The 25,506-nt window shown below is 42.4% G+C and overlaps 1 protein-coding gene across 1 annotated transcript; it reads right to left on the bottom strand.

Moving 5' to 3' along the window:
• Positions 1 to 7,256: 7,256 nt before the first annotated feature.
• Positions 7,257 to 15,579, bottom strand: CLBA1 (clathrin binding box of aftiphilin containing 1). Its single transcript, XM_026039203.1, has 6 exons — positions 15,560 to 15,579; positions 14,119 to 14,832; positions 11,919 to 12,067; positions 10,242 to 10,371; positions 8,900 to 9,013; positions 7,257 to 7,997 (listed from the first exon to the last, which is right to left on the bottom strand). Exons 2-6 carry the CDS (start codon positions 14,572 to 14,574, stop codon positions 7,830 to 7,832), a joined length of 1,017 nt encoding a protein of 338 aa, XP_025894988.1. The 5' UTR covers positions 14,575 to 14,832; positions 15,560 to 15,579; the 3' UTR covers positions 7,257 to 7,829.
• Between the last annotated feature and the right edge of the window lie 9,927 nt (positions 15,580 to 25,506).

The raw sequence follows: 25,506 nt of genomic DNA, 5'->3' as shown, positions 1-25,506 counted from the left end.
CTCATTAGGCTGATTCTTTGACAGTGACCTAGCTGATTTGTGAAATCAAGGGTATTCAATGTTTAAAAACTAAGTATTTACAATTGTAATTTATACGTAGGTTGTGCAATTTAACATTTTTTTCTGTCAGTATTATGTGCTTAGATTTTGAGTAATCTTGGCATTCTTTAAATTAAAATTTACTGTGTACAGGTAGCTTTTTAATCTATTTTGGAAAACACTGTCTTTCAACCCTGCTTTCACTACAAAGTTTAAGATGATTTTTATGTGCAATATTATTTAAAAAGATACACACTTGTATACCTGGCATTATAGCAGAAGAACTTTGAACTTCTAGCACCTTTGGAGGATACCTGAAGAGTCAGCATTTCGGTATCCTTTAAGAAACAAAGCTGAGAACACTCTTGCTGCACCAGTGCTGGCTGTTTTGAATCCTCCTGAAACGCTCATTTATACGCGGTGAGTCAGTCCTGATGACTAAGCACCGTCCTGCAGCTGTTCCCGGGGAAGCTGCGGCCGCGCGGGCCTGACGCCTGTTCTGGAAGCATCGCGGGGGTTGCTGAGGATTGTGCCGTGCACAGTACGGAAGAACCGCGAGAGGAGGGAGTTTGGGTATACGTGCAGGTGTGTACATAAATATATTTTGAGCGCAGTCATTAACTGAAGATGACATCTGCAGCGAGAACTATTTTTCCATATGACAGTTGGCATACTGTGTTTCAGCTTGAACTGAGGTCTGTATTGACCCTTGCTTTTGTCTTCTAAACTACACACTTGCACACTTCTGTTTTAAACTGTAAAACTTTTTGTTTTCTTCTCAAACGCTGCAGCATCTGTCTCATGGAAAAACTTCTAATTGCGAAAGCTTTGCTTTGTGAGTTTGTTGTTGTTGTTTTTTCTTTTTTGCTTTTGTTCTGCTGAGACTCTTACAGACTGGAGCATCTGCAGAAGAAGAAAATGTTCCCCATGTGGTGCATCTCACAAGTATTGGAGTTCCGGGCCTGTTACAGGGGCCAGGATGTCACCTACTATTTCTAGTCTTACCAGATGCTGTAGCACACTTACCTTGTGCAAAGATCTCTCTTTTTTTATTTTGTTTTTTACTGTGACTGTTTTGGTTAACAGCTGCCAATACAATTTGGTATCCCAAACCAGTGGAGAACCAGTTCAGGTTACATCCTCACAGCCATTTAGGTTGTTCAGCAACCGAAGGGTATAAATGTATTTATATGCATATAACATATTGATTCTAATATAAAACTTCTGATCTAAAGTATTTTGAATTGCAGGATAAAGGGATTTGTCTGAAGAGTGTATAAATAGTTATTGAAGAGGTACAGCTTCAGAATGTACACAGATTGTGCTTTGTGTATAGACTACTCTGGCTTTTCCTCAGCCTCTACTTTTGTATTAAAGATATGCCTGAATAAATCCTTGAAATATTAAGGGCCTTCTGCACTGTGATGAAGCAGAGTTGTGGCTAAAAATGTCTTTAAATTCAGTGATAGGGAATAAAATGAAAAGACTGCATCTAATTTTTTTTTTTTTTTTTTTTTACATTTGCAAATATGGAATGTTACTATGCAGCAAAGATATTTTGGTAAGAAACTTGTATCATGTAGCAAATAGTAAATACGTAACAAAATTACTTACCTTGCAGCCCTACAGAAATATAAGAAAATGTGCTTTACAGCATTAACATGCAAAAGTGGTTTTTGTATACTTCAGAAATGGATCAAAATTGTTAGTGGACATTCTATAAATAAGTAGTTAAAGTGCAGTTTTTGTTCACGTGCTTGCCGCAAATCTCTATTTCGAACTGGTTGCTTGCATCACAGTGCCAAGACCATGAGCTGGTATGTAATGCAGTTTGGTTATTTATGGAATTATGTGCAAAGGGAAATTTTTAAATATGCACAAACTAATTTTGAACTCCTTCCATGTAAAATGAAGCTAGAGGCTAGTCGTGGTGGACCTATTTATTGTATGTTTGGAAATAAAAGCCACAGTTTTGCATTTTAACCACTTATACTTTGAAGCCTTCAGTATTTGTGTGTTCTTAAAAAAAAAAAAAGGACTGTGTCAATCTCCTTCCTTCTACTCATGAAGATGTAACACTTTTCCCTAAATAGTTGCCTTTTTAAATTTGTTTTTTTCGGGGAAGTATTAAATGTTTCCACTCAAGTCTTTTTTTTTTTCTTTCCCTTCATGGAGATTGCTRTCTCTACAGCCCAAGCTGCCTCTAGTGACATATGCCACAGGATACAACTYTGTAGTTTTTTTTTTTCTCTCATATATGACTTTTGGATGAGTGCGCTGGAAGGTACTTGCACTTTTCTCAATTTTAGCCCATGTCCAACTGAACGATTTGAACTTTAGGTCCACAGTAAGCAGCACAGTGCAGTTGGGGGTTGAATGATGGGGGCAGCTGAATGGCCTATTCAGAATCCTGCCCAGTACCCTCTGTAGTGGGAGTGAGTCTTAAAAAGACCAATTTTCTAGCTAAAGTAGGAGTAAAATAGACACCCTTGAGAAAATAACCAACCTGTGCACTAGTCCTGTGAGGAAAATGAGGTATAATTAGTTGCAAAGCCAATGTTAATTTTAAGCTTTTAAAATACCATTAGCAGAATTCAAGAATTAAGCTGTAGAGGTGTGGCTATGAAAGTGTGCATTAGCAAAGSAGACATGCAGGGGAGCTGAATTTTCTGTGTTAAAGTATGTACCAACATTCACAGGCATTTACCTGTAACTAAGAGAAAAAAAAAGGCCTTTGACATGCAAACATCATTCCTCATATTTTTCTGCATTACRTCTATTTATCCAAGCAAAGCACTATGCTAGACCAGCTATCCTTTGGGCTGACAAATTCTGAGGATCTGTTTCATATTTCAGCAGAAGGAAGTGAGAACTACCCCATTCACCTGAACCAAACTGTCACAGCTGCTTGATGAGAGTTTTCTGGCTTTTTTTTTTTTCTTTTTCGTTCTCTTTGACTCACAGTGTATTTCTCATGCTAAACTCAGAGTCCCAGTAAACTTGCAAACATTGCATTTTAACAATTAGCCAGTTACCTTGAAGGCAGCTCATTTTCAGTCAAATGGCCTCTGCAGTTCTACTTGGTGGATGAGTCCTCCAGAAAGCTCTCTAACAATCACTATGAAAAAGTTGAGGGCTGCTTATAAATTCTGTAATTCCCCTGAACTTTGAAAATAGATGCAGTGTTTCAAAAGTGCTATCAAAGAAAAGATCCACGTGTGTCAATGATGGATGAAAACCTGCAGCTTGAGTAAATGCTGCCAAGCAGCCCAGCACGCCATCCGCATGCTGTGCAGGTGAGACTGGGCCCAGCTCAGGGGCTCAGCTTGAGGGCCRTGAACAGTCAGGACTGCCCCGTGCTGCTCAGTCACTATGGAGTGACCCAGTGATAGGATAAGAGGATGGTTGAGGTTGGAAGGGACCTCTAGAGATCACCTAGTCCAACCCCCTGCTCCAGCAGGGACACCCAGAGCACAGGGCAGCATCCAGGTGGGTTTGGAGACCTCCAGAGGAGGAGACTGCACAGCCTCCCTGGGCARCCTGTTCCAGGGCTCTGACACCCTCACAGGGAAGAAGTTCTTCCTCACCTGGAGATGGAACTGCCTGGCTTTCAACTTGTACCCATTGCCCCTTGCCCTGTCMCTAGCCACCACCCAGAAGAGATTGGCCCCTTCCTCCCTACATTCTCCCCTCAGGTACTTAACACATATTGATCAAATCCCCTCTACAGGGAGTCGGGAGCAGCAGCTGTAGTCTCATGGAAGGACAGTTAACCCAGACTACCCTGAGGAGGCCCCAGGTCAGTTTAAGCTAAATGAAAAAAGTAGGTTGAGGTAGGTGGAAACAATTCGTTTGAAGCACCAAAGGAAGTTCTTCTTCAAACAAGGAGTTGATGTGTACATGCTAGTAAAGATGAAAGAGTGAGGCTAGTAAAAGTAACCTTTACGTTCCAACAGGTTAAGTACACAGCCATTGTTAAGGGAATTTTTACTTATACAACATTTATTAGATTTATTTAGGGGATAATTTTTCTCATTGCAATCATTCCTGTGTTAAGATCTTAAAAATATAATAACGCTACTGATCCATACTAAATGTTTAGCAAAACCAAGCCTTGGTTTATTTCTCACTAATACAAACTGTCATTCAAAAATTAGAAAAAAAAAGCATATAGAAAATGAATAGTGAAAAGAGTGAAATTCTAAAAATCTACTTTTTCACTCACAAATCTTAAGTCTTTAAGAATGCAGTTCTCCAGTCTCCTAAAAAGGTGGCATTTTTGTTTGTTGTTTTCCTCCTCTTTTCATCTATGAAATCGGTTAAGATCAAGTTCRGGCACTTTATTATGAAGTTTAAAAGATTGAAGTGTTTTGCATAGGTCTAACAAACACGGGGCCTTTGTTAAAAGGGCAGAGATCATACTAGGGTCCGAAATGTGCTTTACTTTTTTTTTTCCCCTTCATGTTTTTTTGTTGTTTTTTTTTGTTTTTGTTTTGTTTTTTTTGACTTTTAAAAATAAGGTCCACTCATACTGGGAACATATTGTTCCAAAGACAAACTTCCTAAAACCACCTATCTAGTTAATTCAGTTTTTAAATGATAGTTAAAAAAAAAAAAAGCAGCAGCTTTTCCTTAAGGCTTTACTACTGCTCTAGCTTTGACTCCACTTTACTGAAGCAGCGTTTTCAGGCTCGTGGAGGTGTTTTTAGCACAACTGTTTGCAATGTGCCTTCTACAAAGAGAATGTTTCAGTAGTCACATTTCTAATATGAACTTTTTGGCACTTTTTAGTATATCTACATATATCTCCCCACACACACCTCATTCTCCACCCAAAATGTCAAATGAAATTTACTTTGAAGGAAAAAAGCATTTCTGTCCAGCTCTGCTGGCTAAAGCCTCATACCTTGTTTTGGTTTTCACCCTTTCAGAATTCTGTAAGTACACGTCCAAAGTCTAGGGGATTTACGCTTTTTCCACAAATACACAGGACAGTAACCTGTTCRTTAAAACTAAGTATTTGCAGCTAAGAGCTCACAACTAAAACTGAAATTCATCGCTTAAACCATGCTAGGATTGACGGTTTAGTTTCTTCGCGCACCTTTTGCGCAGAATAAACACTTGCCACTCACTAACCTCGTACCAGRACGGAGCTGCGTTGCAGGAGTGAAGCGGCTGGTTTCAGCACAGCTGGCTCCGTGCCAGGGAAGAACCACAACAAGGAAGTGACACAAGGAACCGAGCACGGAGTATTTGTGCTAAACGCATCCGGAGGTTTCCCTGGGCCCTTCTCAACACAGGCCGAGGCTGCTTTCACACCACCCCCAGCTCTGAACGCGGCCTAGCGCAGGTCCCTTGGGAGAGGCTCCTCTCCCGAGTGAGCTCCCATCACTCACGGGAATTTTCTCTTTGTATCGCCCACCTTGAGTTTGCTGCTCACACCCAAATTCAGACCAGGGCTACCAGAAACGCTCAGCTGCAGGGAATTACGCTGCAGTTTCAGTTCTGCCAGAGCCGGCCTCTGAGTTGTTTGCTCCGGATTGAAGAAAGCGGCAAAAGCTCCGGTCTCATGGAGCCAGTGCTGAAAAGCACTCAGGGTAGCAGGCCCATGGAGCCGATTTTCCTCATTGAAATCATACAGGCTGGAGACTTTCATCCTCCTTTTGAATCCCCAGCAGGGATTAGGACCTGCTGCTATGGCAGAGACACTACTTGGTTACTGCTCCCCYGGGGTAACAGGGCAAAACTCGATCTGCACCACTTGCCACATGGTAACTGAGGGAAAAAAMCTGTTGGGCCCAGAAAGGCCCTTGGGAGCCTGGTGCCTCAGTGCTCCACATGCTCCAAACCTCCTCCAGGCCCTCCTTTGGGGCCCTGTTCATGAAAAAGCCCACGGATTATATTTTATTTTAGTAGCTAATTTTCAGCAGATTTCATGTTTATTTCCCACTCTAAATTTCAAACACTTATTGGCAATTTACTGTTTTAAAACTACCCGCCTCTCTCTAGTACATCTTGAAGCGCTCTGAAAGATTTATAAGGGAAATTGAAAATGAATATTCAAAATGCCAATTACATGAAAGATCCAGCTACTTGATTCAGTCCAATTGGTATTCCCACCTTCCCCACAGCAGGAAATCCACAGCAACAGCCTCCGCCTAATGCAGTTTTACTGGTCTAAGCAACATTAAGTTAAAGTGAAAACAAAGCTAAGTCCCGGTTCAGGAAGTGCTAGTATGTGGAAACAGGAGGTAGCTACTGCTAGAGCTTACATCACTTTGGTGTTTTAACACAACAATTATTTTTACAAAACAACAACAAAAAGGAACCCACCTCTTCTTAGATTACTATTAGGGGAAAGTTTCTGAAAACAGGAAATCCAGTGTTAAGTGATGTTAACCCACATTTATGCCCACAGAGTTTTCAGTCTAACCATGCAGAACTGCTCTGAAGACAGGGAAACTGCTGAGCCACCTTCAAATAGCACTTACTCAAATAGTGCTTGTTCTGTTTCTACTTACAGAGTAACCAGTACACACTTTATCTTACATTAATAGCACTGAGGCATCATAAACACTACTGAAGTTAGTAAATAATACCAATTTTAATTTCACTGCTAAACAGTTAGATGAAGAGCTTGATTCAACCAGTGCTTTAGTCTGTTCTTAATTTTAAGAACAGACTATGTACAACATTAATTGATTTAATCTTGGAAAATTCTAATTTGTTCTATGCTTTTAACACAAAAAGAATCTATCCTGTGCTGTAACATTCTCTTCGGTAAGCCAAAAAATTTGGCAAGTTCTTTAAAATAAGCACTCATACAGAATGTTCATACTCAGAACAGTCAAAACAGTAGATGATTAGTAGCTTGCAGAAGTTATTACCATTAAATAAAGCTGTTGCAGCTGGCAAGGATGAACCATGGATTCTATGACTGTTAATGAAGTACATCTCAGCTGGTACCTATGCATGCAGGAAGGGGAGCAATATATGATATCACATATAGTAACTTGATGATTACCTTGAAAATGCAAGACTCGGGGCAGCCATTTCCAGCACTGTCCAGGGAAAGTCCTGAACTACTCCGCTGTTAAGCTTTAACCATCATGATTACACATGGTTTAAATGGCAGCTGAATGAATTCAGGAAGTCAGGTTGAAGTCAGCTTCAAGWTATGATTTATTTCAACTGGAAATCACTGCCAGAACAAAATGTTTTGAATCTGACCACACCATAAACTCTACCTCTATTACCAGAGTAGGCTCTATCAGACACACAAGGTAAAAAATTATTCTTTAAAACCCCAGTAAAAGCCACAGAATGTAGAAAGCTCTTTTCATTATGCTAAGCTATAGAAAAGTGACTGACCTCTGTTATTCCAAGGTGGATTAAATATGAGAAGATACAGTGAGCAAGGCACTCTTCACAACACACCTAAGATGTGTTTATGTTTTGGCAGAAAAACAAGGGTTTTACTAGAAGAGATATTAAGGCCTGAGAAGTCAGTAGTTAAAAGAATTGTTCAAAGTAGCTTTAAGGTTTGATTATAGCTGCACTTACAGTAAAAGACATGACTCAACAACAAACAAAACCTACMAGGACAAAATTGCACCTTAGACTTCAAAACTAGACAGTGTAAGTACCTTTAAATAAGGTGGCTCTAAGAACCTCATACATAGCAATATGCTACTTTCCTAAGAACATACCAAGTCTCTAGTACCAAACCAGTAACAAAGTAAAACACACTCGGTTCAAAAAGAAAAAGAAATTTAAAAGTGCATTGTTTTTTAACAAACATCATTACTGAAAAATTTCATTTTTAGGTTGTGCGTAGTGAAAATTTGCTTCTTTCTTGGGACTGTTATATATTGCATATTTCCACTTGATGCTGTTCTGTTCAAAAAAAGGTTGCAAGTAAAAAGATGGCCATCTCTGGAATCAGGTGATACAGAAAGCTGGGTTTAAAAAAAAAAAAGAAAAAGAAAAAAGTTAGTTTTCTCCCATTCCACAGTAAATAAATCACTTAACATATTTCAATCTATTTTTTAACACAGATTTTATAAAATTAAAAATAGCATAAGGCAAAAAATAAGGTATAACAAAAGCCTGAAGGACACAGGACCAGGAAGATATATATGAAAATCCCAACAGTTGATTTAACTTACTTGCAAATTAGGTCTGACATTCAGATTTTTTCCAGTTAGCCTTAGTTCTGTCTCCCTCTGATTTGCTTAGCTACTGAGCCTCTTCAAGCAGTTCTTATTCTCTTTTGTTCTCTAGGGTGAACAACCTAAATCTGAATCATTCTGCACAYTTGAAATGGAAGTTTGAATGAAAATCCCTCTGTATACTAAGCTGCCTTGTAATTTCTCCTTTACTGTTTAYTTCAGCAGTCATGATCACTATTTTAAGTGATCGACACACTGATGTTTCTAGAGACACTCTCACTTCCCCCTGTCAGAGCATCCCGACTACATCCTATGTATCTGCCTCTCTCTTCCCTGCCCCATCTCACTATTCACCTATTAGCCTCTCTCCCCTCCAAACCATCTCCCYTTCTTTCTCTGTTATAACTTGACCAACAGCCCAAGTTGCATAAATAACCACACATTTGAACATCCCCTATATCATGCCACTTTGCATTAGGTATGTTATATTTTGCCTTCCCTGAAGCTGCCAGGTGAGTTTCAAAGAAATAAGGAGCAGAGAAAAAAAATACATCCACAAAGCCTTATCAGAAACAATGGGTAACTTTACCAGATGCATCAGAACAATTAGTAGAAAAAATCCRTATTATAGCAAAGAAACATGCAAAATACTCTGTACAGTTCTCTTACCTTCAAAAAAAAAATCTTACCTTGGTCTGGATCAGTGCTTTGCAGTTATTAATACTGAATCCATCAAATCCAAAGTCCTCATCATCTTTAGCATTTGATTCATCAATAATGTCATGCTGGCTCTCTGGGAAGTCCTAATAAAGCATAATTTGCTTTTATTTAAAAATAARCAAAGAACATGCACGTTTATCTGATCTCAGCATAATCTATAGAGAAGTTTTTCTTTATAACAATAACCACCAGATCTTATTTCCTGAAGCTGTATTGTGATTTGTCATATAGTCTGTAATATTAATACAGTTTTATGACAAAACAAGTTCAATACACATGAATCAAATTGTGACTGAAAAAAAAAGCTATTTCCAAATAAAGTTATTGCTGTTCTGTACTAGAATATGACTGAGAAATATATCAGCAACACTTAAAAAAATACAATTTCCAATAAGCAAAAAGAAGTGATACAATTTGTAGTTACTTGTACACCGATTTAATCCACCTGTATCTGCATAAGGGACTAGCTATGTTGCAGAAGTCAAATGCGAGTGGGTAAGAGTTGCTTTCAGGTGCAGAACAAGCTCTGTGCCTTCAGCACAGCAATTTTATTTACATCTAACTCGTATGRCAAGCAAAATGACCATAACAGGAAAAACCTCTTCCTCACATACACACTTCAGTAATCAAATGATCAATCAAAACAGTTACTTCTAAAAAGCGCAAACTACCAATTCATGACTATTAAATAGCCAGGTTAAATACTACACCATTTTTGATATCTATGTCTTCTCAAAATAAAAGATTAAAGAGTGACATTTCTTTTGTGGATTTTCCATACTTTCTGCCCCCCCTCTTTTATTTAAAACTCTCTTCTCCTCTTGCCCAAACAGATAAAGTAATCTTAAAAAAAAAAAAGGGGGGGGGGGGAAATAGAACACACTTTCACATTGTACACAATTAAAACCACCAGTAACTGCCTTAACAACCTCACTGATTCATATCCAATTTTCACTTAATGAAAAGATAATAGAGGTTAACAATTTTCTCATACATTGAGCAGAAAAAATAAAGCCATCTGAGTGAACACATGTGAACGTTAACTCTACGGCCAAAGCTGAACACCCCATTTAATGCAATAAGCACTATATAATGGAGGCTTCAGCACAATCCCAAACTGATCCCTGCACAACTTTCACAGTAACTGAGCTAATGCTGAGCAAACACTATGCTGTGATTTTTTAAAGGTCCTCTTTAAAGAAACCTGCAATTCACCCACACACAGTGCCTTCCTCGTGCATCAGCTTACACAGAGCAGGACCTGCACCCGGGTGTTTACGCCGGCGCACCAGCCAACCTTTGTTCAATTACCTTTTGATTTGCATTTATTCCAAGAACACTCAAGAGGTTTTCTTGGCAATGGGATTTACTCCAAGGATGTCTTAAGCTGGAGGTATTATCCACRTCTTTAAGAATTCTCCATGTGTTTCCACAATCAATGCTAGGAAAGGAACACAAGTGAAGGTTGTGAAATGCAGAAGGTTTCCAGCAGACAAATAGAACTTAAGGTTATTTTCACCAGACAATTTCATGCAAGCCTACTTTGAATTAAAGGCAACTTAACTTAAAACTATTTCTACATTTGTTCAAACTATCAACCCATTGTACTAATAAGCTTGCACAGCGATTAACAGCAACAAGTACTCAACATCATTGTGTGTAYGAGCTTCTCAGATAAAAAGTGCATTAGAAGCCTATTTCAGGGGCCATTACATGCCCACAACTTGCACTCTTCAATTAGTTCTGCGAAATCCAGGTAAGCAGTTCAGCCCTAACCATTCTGAAGCTCCTATTCTTAATTTTTCCTTTATTTCAGCTGTGTTTCCCCCATATAGCAACTTGAGACTGAGGCAGGCTACCCTGYGCTATCTGGTCTAGACATATGTACTACAAATCGGGGAACCAAAGCCAGGGGCACAATACGACTGAAGTAGTGAGAATTAAAGAGCTCCCTCTGCACGCCACTTTGGATTCTTATACTGCATTCATCTTAGATAAAAGCAAGGGCTTTTAGTTCAGTATATGAAGCAAGCATCATTTATCTTTACTTTCTTCAGCACAGTATATCATTTTTTGCCAATCTTCAGTAGGTGCTCTTCTAATATTGAAGTCTTTTTTTACATACACCCATTTTTTTTCCTCTACAAGTTCAAACCTGTTACCTAATTAAAGTTTAAAGCACATGCAAGGAGCTTGTTGAAAGGATGTCCACGTTAAATGTATTTTATTACAACTCACGTAACATTTCCAATGTACAGCCTGAATAAGTGACCTAATTTTTCCTAGATAGAAAGCCTCAGATGTATGTAAAAATAACTACAATAACTACAATACTCTTCAGGCACTGCTGGTCCTGCGAAAACATGTAACAAGTCTAAAAGCATTCCAGCTGTCTTGGGAGCTAAGTCAGTGATACTAATTGCTGTTAACATAACCCCAGGAAAGGAGCCAGATGCACCACAGATTCAGCAACAAATCTTGTTTAACATGAGGTTACCACCTGAGAAAAATGGGGATGGGAAAAAGGGAGCAGGTTGTCAGCAGAAGCAGCAGCAGCGACGCTCAAGCTTTACAGGGCAGAGAAATAAGTCAGACTTGCTGCAGAGGAAGAACAAGCAAACAGGAAGAACAGGCTGCCTGTTGGTGTTCTGGCATTCCAGAAACTTAGTCATAAACTAGCAAACCAACAGCAGAGAAGGAGGAAGAAGGAAAAAAAACCTAAGCAGGAATTCATGCTTTTGATACATTGTCCACCTTTTTTTTTCTTTTTTTTTTTTTTTAACAGCTAAAAACCAAGCTATTTCCTTAGTAACACAACAAAAATGCTAAGATCCAAAGGCTTAAAGAAAATAGTGATTGAAATGAATTTCAGTTCAAAGCTAGTTTGCAATTATCATATTTTTTTAAATTATTAGTATAATTACTGAGGGTACTTTTYTGTCTGTTTTAAAAGGAATAAACAAAAAACTATTTCTTTAAACTCATTACCAAAGTTGATTCTTCATAAAATTAGGAATCCCAGTATCTTCATTATTTGTATCAAATACTTGATCTAAACTTCTTATGCTCTCCCTGGATTGTGGTACAGTGACTTCTGGAAAGCTCAGCTTAAATATATCCTCATAGCTGTGGTTTACCTAGAAAAAGCAGAATTTTATTACAGACATTACATGAGCCAGCCCAGCACTTCACAAAGAGCTGGTCTAAAAAAAAATACAGCGTTCTCACCAATTTTATTATCATTTGTATTTAACAGTTGTTTGTATAYGAACACAACAGAGGGACTGTAGTTCAACATTTTGAGTACTTCTCTGGAATTAGAGGGTACTATTAAATTGATTTGTAGAGTATTTCAGTCGATTTAGTTTATAACAGTGATACTATTAAGGGGGAAAAAAGTTCAGAAAGCAAAATTCTATGAAAGAACACTTATTAAATCATAAATTCAGGGTCAAGGAAAATAAAAACCCTCTAACTAGCTACAAAATGCCAGATGGGAAGGGAACTAACATCAAGCAGTTATTCCTGGCATTTGAAGAAAAAAAAATATACAGTATTTAAGAAGCTTGAGTTAAGGGACACACATGCCTGTCCTGCTCGTAGTGTCTTCCTGGAGTCTCATGTTACTTTGACATGCGCACAGGACACTGAAATCATTATTCACTGGCTTGCAATTTGCCAAGCCAGAGGAAAAGCTGGGCATACAGGAAAACTGTCAGACTGTACTTGTATTCATTTTATCATTATTTTCCACTTAGCTGGGTATTTCTAAAACAAAATTGAGGTATGTTTTTTCTTTGCCTTATAGCTTTGTAGCAATTGTGGTACATGAAAGTATGACTTTCAGATCCATGGATACAGAGGTTTTATTTAAAAAGCAATTATATCAGAATATTCCAGTGTTCCAGTGGAGCAAACTGCAGTGTTTAAGCCAGTCCTTAAAATGGTCTGTATTTAAAGACAGGAAAACCCCTTAAAGTTGTTCAGTTACAGATGCAAAGTATCCTGCTACTGCAAACAAAAAMACTTGCATCTTAAAACATCGGACTTTGCCTCAAGTTATTAGAATTTAATTGAAGCACTTAAAATGGACATGAGTTTAAAGAACCCTGCCAAACCAGAMTTCTATATTAACCATGCAGCCAGAAGAGTTTATGATCCAAACAAATTAAATAAAAAGCATAGCAATGAAGGATATAGGTATATTATGTACGTTATGCATTTGAAGGTATCTYCAACAGTCCTATTGCTAATTCACTATCCTGAGGAAAGAAAATTATATTCTCGAGTTTGGAGATTAAGTTACTTATTATATCAAACCTCTGTAACAGACAAGTGGTAAATTATTATTGCTACAGATCAACCCTGTGGAAAGTTTGGAACAATTGCTCTTTTTACGAAAGAAGAGTTTTACTTTAGGATAAAAATAGTATGAGTAAGTGGTATGAATATTTGTTTTGTATTCAGACATTTGTGTTTTCTTTTTGCTAGTTTCACTTTGCCCTAAAACTAAGCATTAAAATTTATTAACTGGAACAAGATATAATCACTAGATTTTTTTTTTTTTTGCTAATGGAAATGTATTATGTAACTTAGCATTTAATCAAATTCTTAGTTCTAAAGTTGTATGTAGGAATGCAACTTGCTGTGTGATGGGACAGAATATATTCACCAAGTTACATCTTTATTATGTRTCACATTTATTAAGGATAGATATTAATCTAGAATGCCCATATTATTTGCCTGTATATAAAACACAGAAGTTACCAATTCCTGACTTAATTTTAATAATGATTTATTTCAATAAGCTTGCAAAAAAAATGTTTGTTTACTTTTTGTTACCAATCTTCCCAAATTCTGTTTCCTATGCCCACTTGTAAAATGTGCGTGCCCTGGGTCRAGGTTTGTTGTTTCCGAAGGCTTATGCATCACTAGGGTCCAGAAGCAAAACAAGGCAGCACAGTCTTTAAAGCTCCCCTGCAGGAAAACTTCAGCATTTGTCAAACAGGGCAAAGAAGCTGCTTTTGTTCCACTAACAGCAAAGTAGCTTGGCAATTTCTCCCCCTCCACAGCATTATCCCCCTCCACAGCATTATCCCCCATAGAGGAGACATTCAGACGCAAATCTCTGGAGGCAGGAAGCAGGAGCACAAATATTTCCAGTTCTTGGTTTGCTCTCGGCACCTACCTCATTCAGAGAGCTAGGAGCCTCCTGCCTCCCAGCGCGTAGAGATGGCTCCGAGGACAAGGGACCAACCGAGGCGCCGCAACGTCCTCCGTACAAGTCCATATCACCTTTGGAAGCTTTCATCGACTGCCCCAAAACCTCAGGATTGAGACTGAAATTCTCCAGTTTATCTAAGGGCTCCCTGAAGCCTTCAAAATCACCCCAGGAACCACTGATTTCTAGTGTACTATGAGTACCATCAGAAACCCCCTCACAACTTCCTTCGCTGTTCACTGCAGGGAAGCTCTGCTGCATTACTTCAAGACTAATTGTTTCTTCATTATCTCTCCTTTCATTTGAGTCACAGTCCCTTTCATGGAGAGGCGTAYCAGCTATATCAGCTACTAGATCTTTCAGAGACATGCAGTGTAACGTGTCCGTATTACTAAGGCCTTCTACTAGTGTCAGATTCTGCATTTTGGTGGAAAAGAATGAGGAAAAAAAAAAAAATCAAGCAGAAATAATTTGCTGAAATCTGCCTTGAAAACTTTCTGTCCTGCAGAAAGAACCAGTGATGTTTAAATGAGGTAGAGATCTGAATATTTACAAAACATAATCCAACTCCTCATTTCCCCAAAGGGCGGCCGCGGTGCTCATCCCAACACGATGCCCTTCGGTCTCTCCTCCGGCATCGGCAAGTGCGAGTTGTTCAGGCTTTCTGTGCAGAGTACCAGCCTGCAAAGAAAGATCTGTAAATAAATACTTCTGTGATAAGGGCTACGGAGGCATAAGAAAGGAGAGTTGATAAGGTAGGAGAAAGAATGCTCAGGTTAAAATAAACACATTCCAACATCATGCAACTGAAAAATGCAAGAGTTATGGCCACGTTTGGGGTAATCTTGGTACCTGCCCACACTCAGCGGAGAGTTCTCAGGAAATAATTAGTGTTCTTAGTGTTCTCTACCGTTAATCCATCGTATTTCCTAAATCCTGAGMTTGTGCTCCAGGTCTGCAGGGGCCTTCCCGGGGAAGGAGCCGACGGCAGCAGCGCCGGAGCGGGCTCCTCGATCCCACGGAACAGGCAGCGCTCCCACCGCTTAAGCGGCGGAGGCAGACCCACTGAATCCATTTTGACACCTTTAAACTACTCCAYGCAAGGCTGAACTCATGATTTCAGGTCAGCCGCTTCCCCGCGAGCCTCCTCCTGACTGGGGAGCYGCTCTGGGGAGGACAGGGCTCAGAGAAGCGGCTGGTACCGCCTGGTCACTAACCGGCACTTTCTGCCCTCGCTGCCTAGCRCAGACCCCGATCTCGAGGACCTGGAGCAGACTCCCCGGCGCTGCCTGTTTCCCTCTCACGGAGGCGGCACCCGCCSGTGTTGGGGCTCGGAGCTGTCCCCGCGGGTGACAGCGGCGGGTCGCGCCGGGCTCCGCTCCGCAGGGCAGGGGGGGAACAGCCTTACCCGCCGCGTTCCCGCCCGCCCGCGCCGCCGCCGCGCAGCGAGAAGCCTGGGGCCACAGGCAGCACGTCGTCAGGGGCGGCGCCGAGGTGTGTGCGGGGCCCGCCCGCGCCGGCATTGCACTTTTAAAGGTGAAGGGGCGGGGCCTGGAGCCATTAGGGGCGGGGTCTCACGAGGGGGCGGAGCCTCACCACCAGACGGGCTCTGCGAGGGCGGGGCCTCGTGCGGCTGGGGGCGTGGTCACGGTGAAGAGGGCGTGGTCTCGGGGATGGGGCGGGGCCTTCACGGCTGAGGGGCGGCGCGGGGCTGTGGGGCCGGAGGGACCTTCCCGGCCCCACCGAGCCCCCCGGGCCCCACCGAGGCACCGTGGGGCAGGTTCGCGGTGCGCAGCCGTAACTGCTGCCCCACGGGCGGGCGGGACGGGACGGGATGGGCACGGCCGACCTGCCCCTTCCCCTCTCCGACCTGCTCCCTTCCATCAGACCTCCTCCTTCTGTCTGCCATCCTTCCTGCTGCTCCAGTCTCCTTCTCCTGCCCGGTGCCCTCCTCCTTCTCCTCCCTGACCTCCTCCAGCCTGACCTCCTTCCCCTGCCTGACCGCCTCCTCCTCCCGCCTGAGGTCCTGCTCCCATCGGACCGGGGGCTCCTCCGGTCAGTCCCCCTCCCATCACACCTCCCCGCTCTCCTCCTCCCTGGCTTCCTCCTCCTCCCTGATCTCCTCTTTCTCCTGCTGCCGGTTCCCCCCCTCCCCCGCAGCGCGTTCTGCCCCTCCTCTCGCCCGGCCTCCTGCTCTTCCTCCTCCTCCTCCAGCTCCTGCCTGCCCTCCTCCCCCTCCTGCTGTCAGACCTGCTCCTGTTCCTGCCTCGCCTCCTCCTCCTCCTGCCTGGCCGGTTCCTCCTCCTCCTGCCTGCCCTTCTCCTGCATGGCTCCTTCCTACCCCCTTCTCCTGCCCAACCTGCTCCTGATCCTTCTCCACACCTTCCAGAGCAGCCATGAGGGGCAGGGCGTGATCAGTTGTTTCCTCCGCTTCCCTGGGGCCTTTCCAGCCACACAGCTCTGGAGTGTCCCCATTCCCTCCCCTTTCTCTGCTTCTTAACACCCACTTCTCTGATTCAGCTGCCGTGAAAAGCTTCACCTTTGTCTGCCTGGCTTAGAACCACCCCCCAGTTCATGTTTTACAACCAGAAACCAACACACACCCTCTGAAAGAATCAGGGGGCTGATTTCAAAATCATGACACTAAAAATAATGCGGTCACATTTTCCGACTGTCCACAATCTGACAGGCTAAGGACGTACGTCTTAATTGTGAAGGCTCATGTTTGGTTTTAATTTGAGAACAATTGAAATTCTTACAGAATTACAAAATTCCATGATACAGAGTTGGAAAAAAAAAAAAAAAAAAAAAAAAAAAAAAAAGAAACCAACGCACCCTGTAACTTAATATCGGGATGAACGCTAGGAACAAGCCAGCTGCAGTCCTGCAGGATCTTCTTGTTCCCTCTCTCCCTCATTTTGCCCTCTGAGGTTTCTATATTTGGTTGTCCCACTTTTCCTCTCTCAGTCCCTCTCTTTGCTGAGGCTGGGAGCTTGATCCCTCACGGAGATAAAGGTGGAAGGTGTGAAGAGGCTGGTGGAAGATGTGAAGAGGCCAGTCCACAGCTGTGGGGACTGTCCCTTCTTGCCTCTCTTGTGCCCAAACCGTGGAGCCAGAGAGGGGCTGGAGGCACCGTGTCCAGGGCTGATCTCTGCCTGGAGGTGCCGTGTCCAGGGCTATCCCTGCCTGGAGGTGCCATGTCCAGGGCTATCGCTGCCTGGAGGTGCCTTGTCCAGGGCTGATCCTGCCTGGAAGTGCCGTCCCCGGGGCTGATCCCTGCCTGGAGGTGCCGTTCCCGGGGCTGATCCCTGGCTGGCTGCTCCCACATATGCGTGACAGAAAGAAGTGTGCAAAGAAAATTTCCCCCGGCCTCTCCTCAGGATGTTGGCAGCAGCTCCCTGTCCTCAGGGCTGGGCTTAAAATCTGCACAGACCCGAGCAGSGGGGGACAGTTGTAAAAGCAGGGGGGAAAAAAGGGTTTTCTGGAGCGAGGCCCAAAGTAAAAAGCATTTTTGAGGCATTACAGTACATATGTTTTCCTGCCCAGGCACAGACACACGCACGCCCATCCCACACATCTGACTCTCATTTTAGGCTGTGCTGCTTTATCTGAGGCTGAATTTGGGAGAAATGCCTAGATGCAGAGCCAAAGAAACTTCATTGGCAGCGCTCTGAAAGAATCCTTTTGTTTTCCTTCTCCTTGGGAGCCATTTGCTACCCTCTGTGGCCATCCCGTGGCAGCTTGCAGCTCTGAGGCCATCCGAGCGGCTCAGTAAGACCCAGAGCGTCTCGTGTTCTTAACACGCTCACATTTCTGCTCCCAAAGCAAAGGGCTACGTGCAGGCTGCCTTGAGGCTCCTCTGCAATCCCATGCTTTGAACCTCGACACGAAGGGACGTGGGGGTTTTGCGAAGCGGACTGTGCGTGCAGGGTTCAAGTGGAACAGTGGGCAAGTTAGCGAGCATGAGAAGTTACCCCAGATCTTAGAACCCAGAGGTCAGAACTTAGAAGGAGCATAAAACAAAAAAGCAGTGCCTTCTTCCCAGTGTAACGTGTGACTTCCCAAAGGACCTGTGAGGCGCTCAGTATTTATCCCAGGACACCCTGTCCCGCTGTGGGAACGGGAGTTGCTCTCTCCACATCCCAATGGTGCTCAGGAGAGCGGCCTCGGAGCCGGCTGCACCACCTGCYGGGCACCAGACACCCCAAAGCTTCTTGTCTCTGCACGAAACAGCCTAAAACCCAGGGAATCACCCCAGGAAAAACATGCCCAGCTGTRTTTTGTGAAGGTTTTGCAGTCAGAGGGGAGCCACGTGGGACAGAGGTGGCCTGCAAAGTGGATTCCACTTTCTGACACCTGAATTCAGTTCTCGTGACTTGGTCCTACTAAGACATGATGCTGTAAGCGTTAGTGCAATAGTCAAGATTTCTAATTTGGGTTTTAAATTACACCCCCTCGTGGACTGACGATTTTGAGTCAAAAATGATATCACAATTGGATTAAGAGCTTTTTCTTCCAAAGGAGAGCTGAAACAGGGACAAACCTCTCATTATCTGCTGGATGTCTTACAATTGTCTGCTGTATAGCAGACTTTGGCCCTGTTATTCCTGCACTGAATCCATAATTTCTTTCTGAACTATCACTTTTAAAAAAATCCAGTCTTTATTTAAAGATTCAGTAAGCCTTTATCTTTATTTAAAGATTCAAATGAGAACCATAAAGCCTATATTTGGAGGCTTAAATGTGTATTCCTAGTGGAGTAGAACCTCGCTAATCTGAAACTCACCAACAAAAACAACTGAATTAACAGAGCCCTTACCTGAAGCTGCTATTGCTGCTGCTGCCATCATCCTTACTGGAAAAAATGTTCGTGTTTTATACATATGTTCTAGAATTAGTGGGTTTTTTTCTTTTCTTTTTTCCTTTGAAAAATACAAATTTGCAATGAAGATATTCAATAGAATAGCAGGAAAGTATTTATTTTCACAGCAAAACATCATCACACTGCTGTAATATGATTTTTCACTGTTTTGTGAAATGATCTGGTCCTAAATTTTTGAACTGTGTGGTTCCCCTGCAAATGGTAAGCATTATATGTATGGCTGTTTTCTTCCTTCTTTTTCTTGCATGTACAAAAAATATAAATAAGATTTGTAGCTTTGTGAACAGAATTTTCAGTGTTTTTTAATTGAAACATTAAGCAAAATTAACTTGCTATTTAAATGCTATTTAAATGTTTTTCTTTAATTCAAATGAATCTCTTAGATTTTCTTTCTTGTAAAAACAATGTTACACTTAGATAAACTGGCTCAAAATGTCACGTGGAAAGAAAGAGTAAACATGTTTTCAGAAGTCAAATAATTTGGATTGACTCAGAACTAACTTTTCAGTAGATGAGCTGTCTTTTCAGCACATGACTACTAATTTGTTTCTCTCATCATAAATATCYGGACTCTGAGAAGTGCAAGAATTCAGCAGTTCTTCCATTTCAATAATAATAGGAAATGCTCCGATTTTTGCAAATCATTGCATATATCATCTCTCAACGCTGATATAAGCAACCAATTACAACTTAATTTTAAGTATATGAGCCATAATTCCACTACTGTGGAATTACAGGCTGCATAATTCCACATGTATAAAGATGGTCCGTGCTCCAGGAGATGCAGCATTTCTGGCTATACCTCCCAGCTTTGCGCTGCCCTTGGTCTSCCAGCATGGAAGTTTCAAAACATCAGTAAAATCCCAAGTAATGCCAGAATAGCAGGCATTAATGAGAAACATAGAGCAGTGAGCAATCCTTGGGCTAAAAGATCAACCACAATCTTTTCAACGGCAGATGGCAGCTCTGCCTCATCTCTTAGGCTTGCATGCAACGATGCGTCAGGCTCCTCTTGTGAGCACGGGATAACCCATCCCCTCTACGCACCCCGTGAAAAAGGTGTTGGGCCAAAAAAGACCTTTCATATTTGACCCAGACGAGACAGGTGGAGATTTTGTCAGGATGGATCGCGGATCTGAGATTTAATGATATAGCTCTGTACGGTATTTTGTTACAGTCAGGCAGCACCTGGTTTTTGTGCTGACACAGAAAAAACATTTCACAGGATCCCTTTGTTGGATCCTGTGATCCCTCCATTGGATCTCTCCAGAGAAAAGATCAGCACAGACTCCTGTCTGTACCTACAGAAAAGACAAATCCTCTGCCAGGAGACATACGGTATACTTTACGTACCTCTCTTCTCTCACGTGTGGAAGATAAAGAAGCCACAATCCATCTCTCAGAAATGCTAGGTGTTCAAGAGATGCGTGTGCCCTGGCTGCAATGGCTGCATCTATGTGAGCAGTTCTATCCACTCCAGTAGTGTGGATTACTCCCATTTGTTTCTATTGTTGGTCTTATTCTCAGAGTTACTTTGAAGAGTGTGAGCTAAAGGCCTTTTTGGGGAAACYAAAAGCSCCCCTGGAAGCATTCCAGAAGTGCTGCAACACTTGATGGAAACACCATCTTCCAAATCACCATGTGGGCTGCACTACCCAAAGATTCTCCAGCCTCTAACACAGCACACGTGCTATGCTTGAGAGGAGTCTCCAAGGTCTCCACTCCTGGGTCCTGCAGAAGATCCTGGGTCCTGCAGAAGATCCCCTAGAGGACATTTCCAGTCCTCAAAAAAAATACTCCTATTGCACCACATTATTTGCTACTGTAAACATAGCCAAAGGCTCCCTACAGTTCAAAGTACATCTTGCTCAAGATCCTTTCTGCAAAGGGAGGGATCCCCAAGGCAGATAATTACATGTCCCTTGAGCCCTGCTTCTCTAATTGCTGTGTCCTTTTCCTAGTTACAGCTCCYCTCTTGTCTCCAGTGTGGGCAAAGCAGAAAAAGAAAACAGGAACATCCCTTGTCCTTATCTTACCCCTTCTTGACGTAGGGGAGAATGGGCCTGGACCTGCTAGAGCTCATGCAAAGGTGCTACATAACTCACATCTTCAAAAGGGTGGGGTTTATTTATTCTTATTTTTTAATACGTATGACAGTAGCCCATGTCAGGTTGTATTAGACACTGTCAGGTTGTATTAGATGCCTTGCAGTCAGTTACACCTGCCTCTTGCTCTGCATCTCTCTTGCAAAGCAGTCATGTATTGCAWTTGGGGGCCCCACAAGCCCAACTGCCCACATGCCTTTTTCAGGTATATAGGTATTAATTTATTGAAAGTGCATCTTGTCAATTTTGCCAGTCTCCTGCATACACCATAAATGGAGTTGAGATCTCTGCAGTTTGCGRCTCTAATCCTCTGTTTTAATGCCTGATTAGGTCCCAAATCTCTTATTGCCAGTGAGATGTGAGTGCTGGGAGGAGGATTTCGCCTCCTTGGCTGCTAGAGCTGCACCCAACTGGGGCTGCACCAGGGTATTAATTAGCTTGCCTGGAGATTTCAGCAGGGCTGTTCAAAGGGMTTGCTGAAAGGTCAGACCCTCCATTAGAAGTGTTGTACTTCTGCATTAAGCCTTGGCACTTAACACTTAAGAAACCTCAAGAAAAAGTTCAAGTAAAGGATTAGCGCAAAAATATTTTTAAAACTTGAGGCCCCACTTCAAGCAGGATTTGAGAGAACACTGGATCATAATAATTACCGTCTTTGTAGCTCCCAAAGTACAGGGATCTCACTTTTTCATTCCCCAAGTGAGTCTCACCAGGGCTCCTGAATAAGGGCTAATGGATTGCACAGGGGGAAACTGAATTACAGAAAATTGAAGCTATTTGCCCCTAGAAATAGACRCTAAGTCCCTGGTAGTTGCCTGCATGCCCAAAACTCTGCAGAGTGAAATTAATCAGCAATAAAGATGTTAATTTACTGCTTAAAGCATAGCATAGCATGGATTACAAATACATTCTGTCGTTGCAAGACAACAATAACATAGATTCAATGGCAGAAAGGCACAACTTGTGCGAGTGTCGCCTATGTGTGCAGGGCACTCACCTGCACTTAATTCCAGACGGTGCCACCGGGCTGCTCCGGCAGGATGACCCTGGTGTAGACTGCAAGGAAGGGGTTAGTTACCAGATAAAAGAGGATCATTTATATATACATATATATATATATTTTAACTGCAGTGAACTGTCAAACTCTTGTTCCCGCATTCGCCCCGGGGAAGTGAGGACACGTTATCCAGCACCTAGTAGTAAGGGATGTGCAGCTAAGGGATGTGTGGCTCATGGTGGGGGTGAGGTGAGAACATTTACCCCAAGAGCAGTAGCAGCTCCGGGGACAGATGGCAGCTCCTTAAGCTGCCGTAACTCCATTTGCCTTTGACCACGAGTGAGCCCGAAGCGGCAGGACAGACGTCACTCCCCCCTTCACTGTGAACATAGCTCRTGTGCTGCAAGCTTGTCTTTCCCTTCCCAAATCAACTAAAAATACAGCATGTACCACATCCATTCAAATATAGAGCTTTTCTTTTTCTTTTTAAGGGTGCATATGGGCTGCGTCTAAGCCTAATTCTACTGTCTCCTTGGGTCATATTTCCACATAGTGCTTCAATAAAAAGGCAGCCAAGTCTCTCTCGTATTGCAAGTGAAAAACTGAAAACAGCAATTTATATAAAAATATAACAGTTCGGGGGAAAAAATTGTTTAAACTTACAAGCTTAAAGCTAATGGTCAGAAACCAGATGGGAAAGGAGACCACTCTGCAGCCTGACGTATGCAGCACTGCAATTGCAGGACCAGACAATTTAGAGAGAAGATCAAAAGAGGGCAGGGAGAGGGAACCTGAGCAATTCCTCTTGTGCTAACAGTGCTATCACAGTTAGAGCTGGAAGAGGGCAGCATGAGGCTTCTTTAATGGTTTATTTGCTCCCCTGCTGATGTCATGGCTGTGAGAGCAAAACAAACATTCAGGGAACCTCTGCTGYGATTGGGTCTGACCTGGAACTCTAAAGTTGGGATCCAGATCCAAACACTCCCAAGCACTTGCCCTTTGAGATCTAGATTCTGTTCATTTCTCTTTATTAGAAGGCAAGAACAAGAAAACAAAGGAAAAAAAAAAAAGAAATCAAAGATGAGACATCTGTTAACAGCTACACTAGGTGTTTTATGCTATTGTAAATGAGGCAAGTAGTATTCTACAGATTATTGTAAGGCTGCAATTAGCAATGAGAATTATGCCACACGTATTTTGCTTTGAATAAAAGAATTGCAGTAAAAGGCAAATGTTCAATGCAGTCAACATCAAAGCATGCAGTTCATATGAATTARTAATACAGCAAAGTATCACAATCAGATACACAGACACATCAATAGTTTATTGTAAAGAAAGCTCTTGTTCCGAAGTCTGGTCATACTTCATAATCAGTTTCCATTGTGAACATTGTGTAAAAGGGCATTGATTTATTATTAGCTTAAATATAGACATAACTTATATGTGTATGAACATGTCAAAGAAAGGCACTTCATTAACTAGAACTRCTTTTTAAAACATTTTTACTGAATTATTACATTTTCTAATATACTTCACCATCTAATTACTCATCAGGTGCCTTCTACTAATACTCTATTAATGCTTTATATGCTGCTTGTAAGTTGAACTTTACAGAATAATGTGACCTGAAACCTCCTGCAAGCCACACATTTCTGTGTTTATAGCTAACAGCTATGAACAGCTAACAGCTGGATGTTGCTCTCCCTATAGTAGGTGGGACCAGGCCATGAACTATAACAGGAAAAAAAATCGGGTCCCCTCATTTGAAGTACTGACATTGAGGCTCTATATTCAAATTGATTTATATGGAAAGGATGATGGGTGAAAAACAAAAACAGAGAAGGCTGAATTGAATATAGTAATCCACATTTTTGCCTTTAATTTTCAAAGTATTTATTTTTCACTTCTTTGCAGTATCTTTGAACATGGGCAAGCAGGACTGCTGGCCTAAATGTGGTTCTGGTTAATGCAACTTGACTAGGTCAGTAAGGACTATGAACGTGTTTGACAACATTTTAATGAAGAATTGTAACAACACAAAGCATCCTCTTACAGAGCGTCCCAAAAGGAGAGTCAGAAGTCAATGATATCAGATGACAAACACACATGGTCAAGGACATCTGGATCAGCACATCCCACCACTGTCAGCTGCAAGGGATCCTTCCAAGCCACAAGCAGGTCTAAGCTGCTCTTTTCCAGACAGAAATGTTCTCTTGTGGAGAACAGTGTAATTTTCCTAGGCTCCCAGTAGAGCCTGCTGGTGTATTAGGGCACATTACACGACTGCTACTCTAATCAGGCAAATTATGCCCAGTACATCTCATTTTGGGGACTGCCGGGTATTTGAAAGGCTGTCAGTTAAGTGCAAAAAGAAAAGCAGCAAAATAGAGCCTATAATACAGGAAAAACCAGCTGCAGTGGTTCCACAGGTTGAAAATGACCCTAAGACACAGTGCTGGCAAGGGGAACGTCAGCTTAGCTGGAGAACGGCTGCGGYGGGGACTACCTGACTGGTGTCAGCTGTGCCTGAGCCATCACTCCGCTCMGGCAGCTCTCGGGCTGCATTAGGCTCTGCTGGGAGTGCTTTGGCTCATGGTCATGGCACTGGATGGGAAGGMTGCAAGGTGCTCTTCTGGCAGTGGGGATGAGGAACAGGCCCTCATGACACCACACTTGAGAATCACAGAATCATTATGGTTGGAAAAGATCTTCAAGATCATCAAGTCCAAATGTAAACGTTTGGGGAGAGACAGTTTCACGTTGCTGGCAGTAGCTGATAGCAACTTCACAGCCATCCTTCCAAACTACTGGTACCCAGGCCATGGCCTGGGTTGGTGCCAGGACAGCCTGGTTGGATCAGTCTGAGGATACATACTGGATTCCCCTTCCAGGCTGGGACCAGCCAACACAGCACCTCTCCGGCCGTGCAGCCTCTTGACCAGGCATGAGCCATAAACTTCATGCAGGATCGTGTTTCATATGCTTGGAGATACGGAGGCTACACGTGGCTCAGGAACTGTTGGTGGATCAGCCCGTTACAACTTCAATGTGCTGCCTAAGTTTGATCTAGCTCAGTGTTAGGATACCATGTGCCTAGGCTATACCTGGTATCTCTCACATGTTGGTAGGTGGAGAGTGGCAGCGCTAAAGTTCTTCCCTTTCTCTGAAGTGTTTGTGAAGAAAAAAATGTATAATTATCCTTTACCTGCTCCCCTTCTCTAGTTTAGCTAGCTGTGAGATGGTTGGACTAAAGAGAAGATCTACGACTTGTTCCCCAGCCAGCCTTGCAGGTAGACTGAAATTCAGAGTACTCTTCATGTACTTCATGTTCATGTACATGAGAGAGTTGCCTGTTCAATCTTGGTTTTACT

This window comes from Nothoprocta perdicaria, unplaced genomic scaffold (genome assembly GCF_003342845.1).
Source record: "Nothoprocta perdicaria isolate Ctin4 unplaced genomic scaffold, notPer1 scaffold_223, whole genome shotgun sequence".
Lineage (NCBI taxonomy): Eukaryota > Metazoa > Chordata > Aves > Tinamiformes > Tinamidae > Nothoprocta > Nothoprocta perdicaria.
This window is presented reverse-complemented; position numbering and strand designations above follow the sequence as displayed.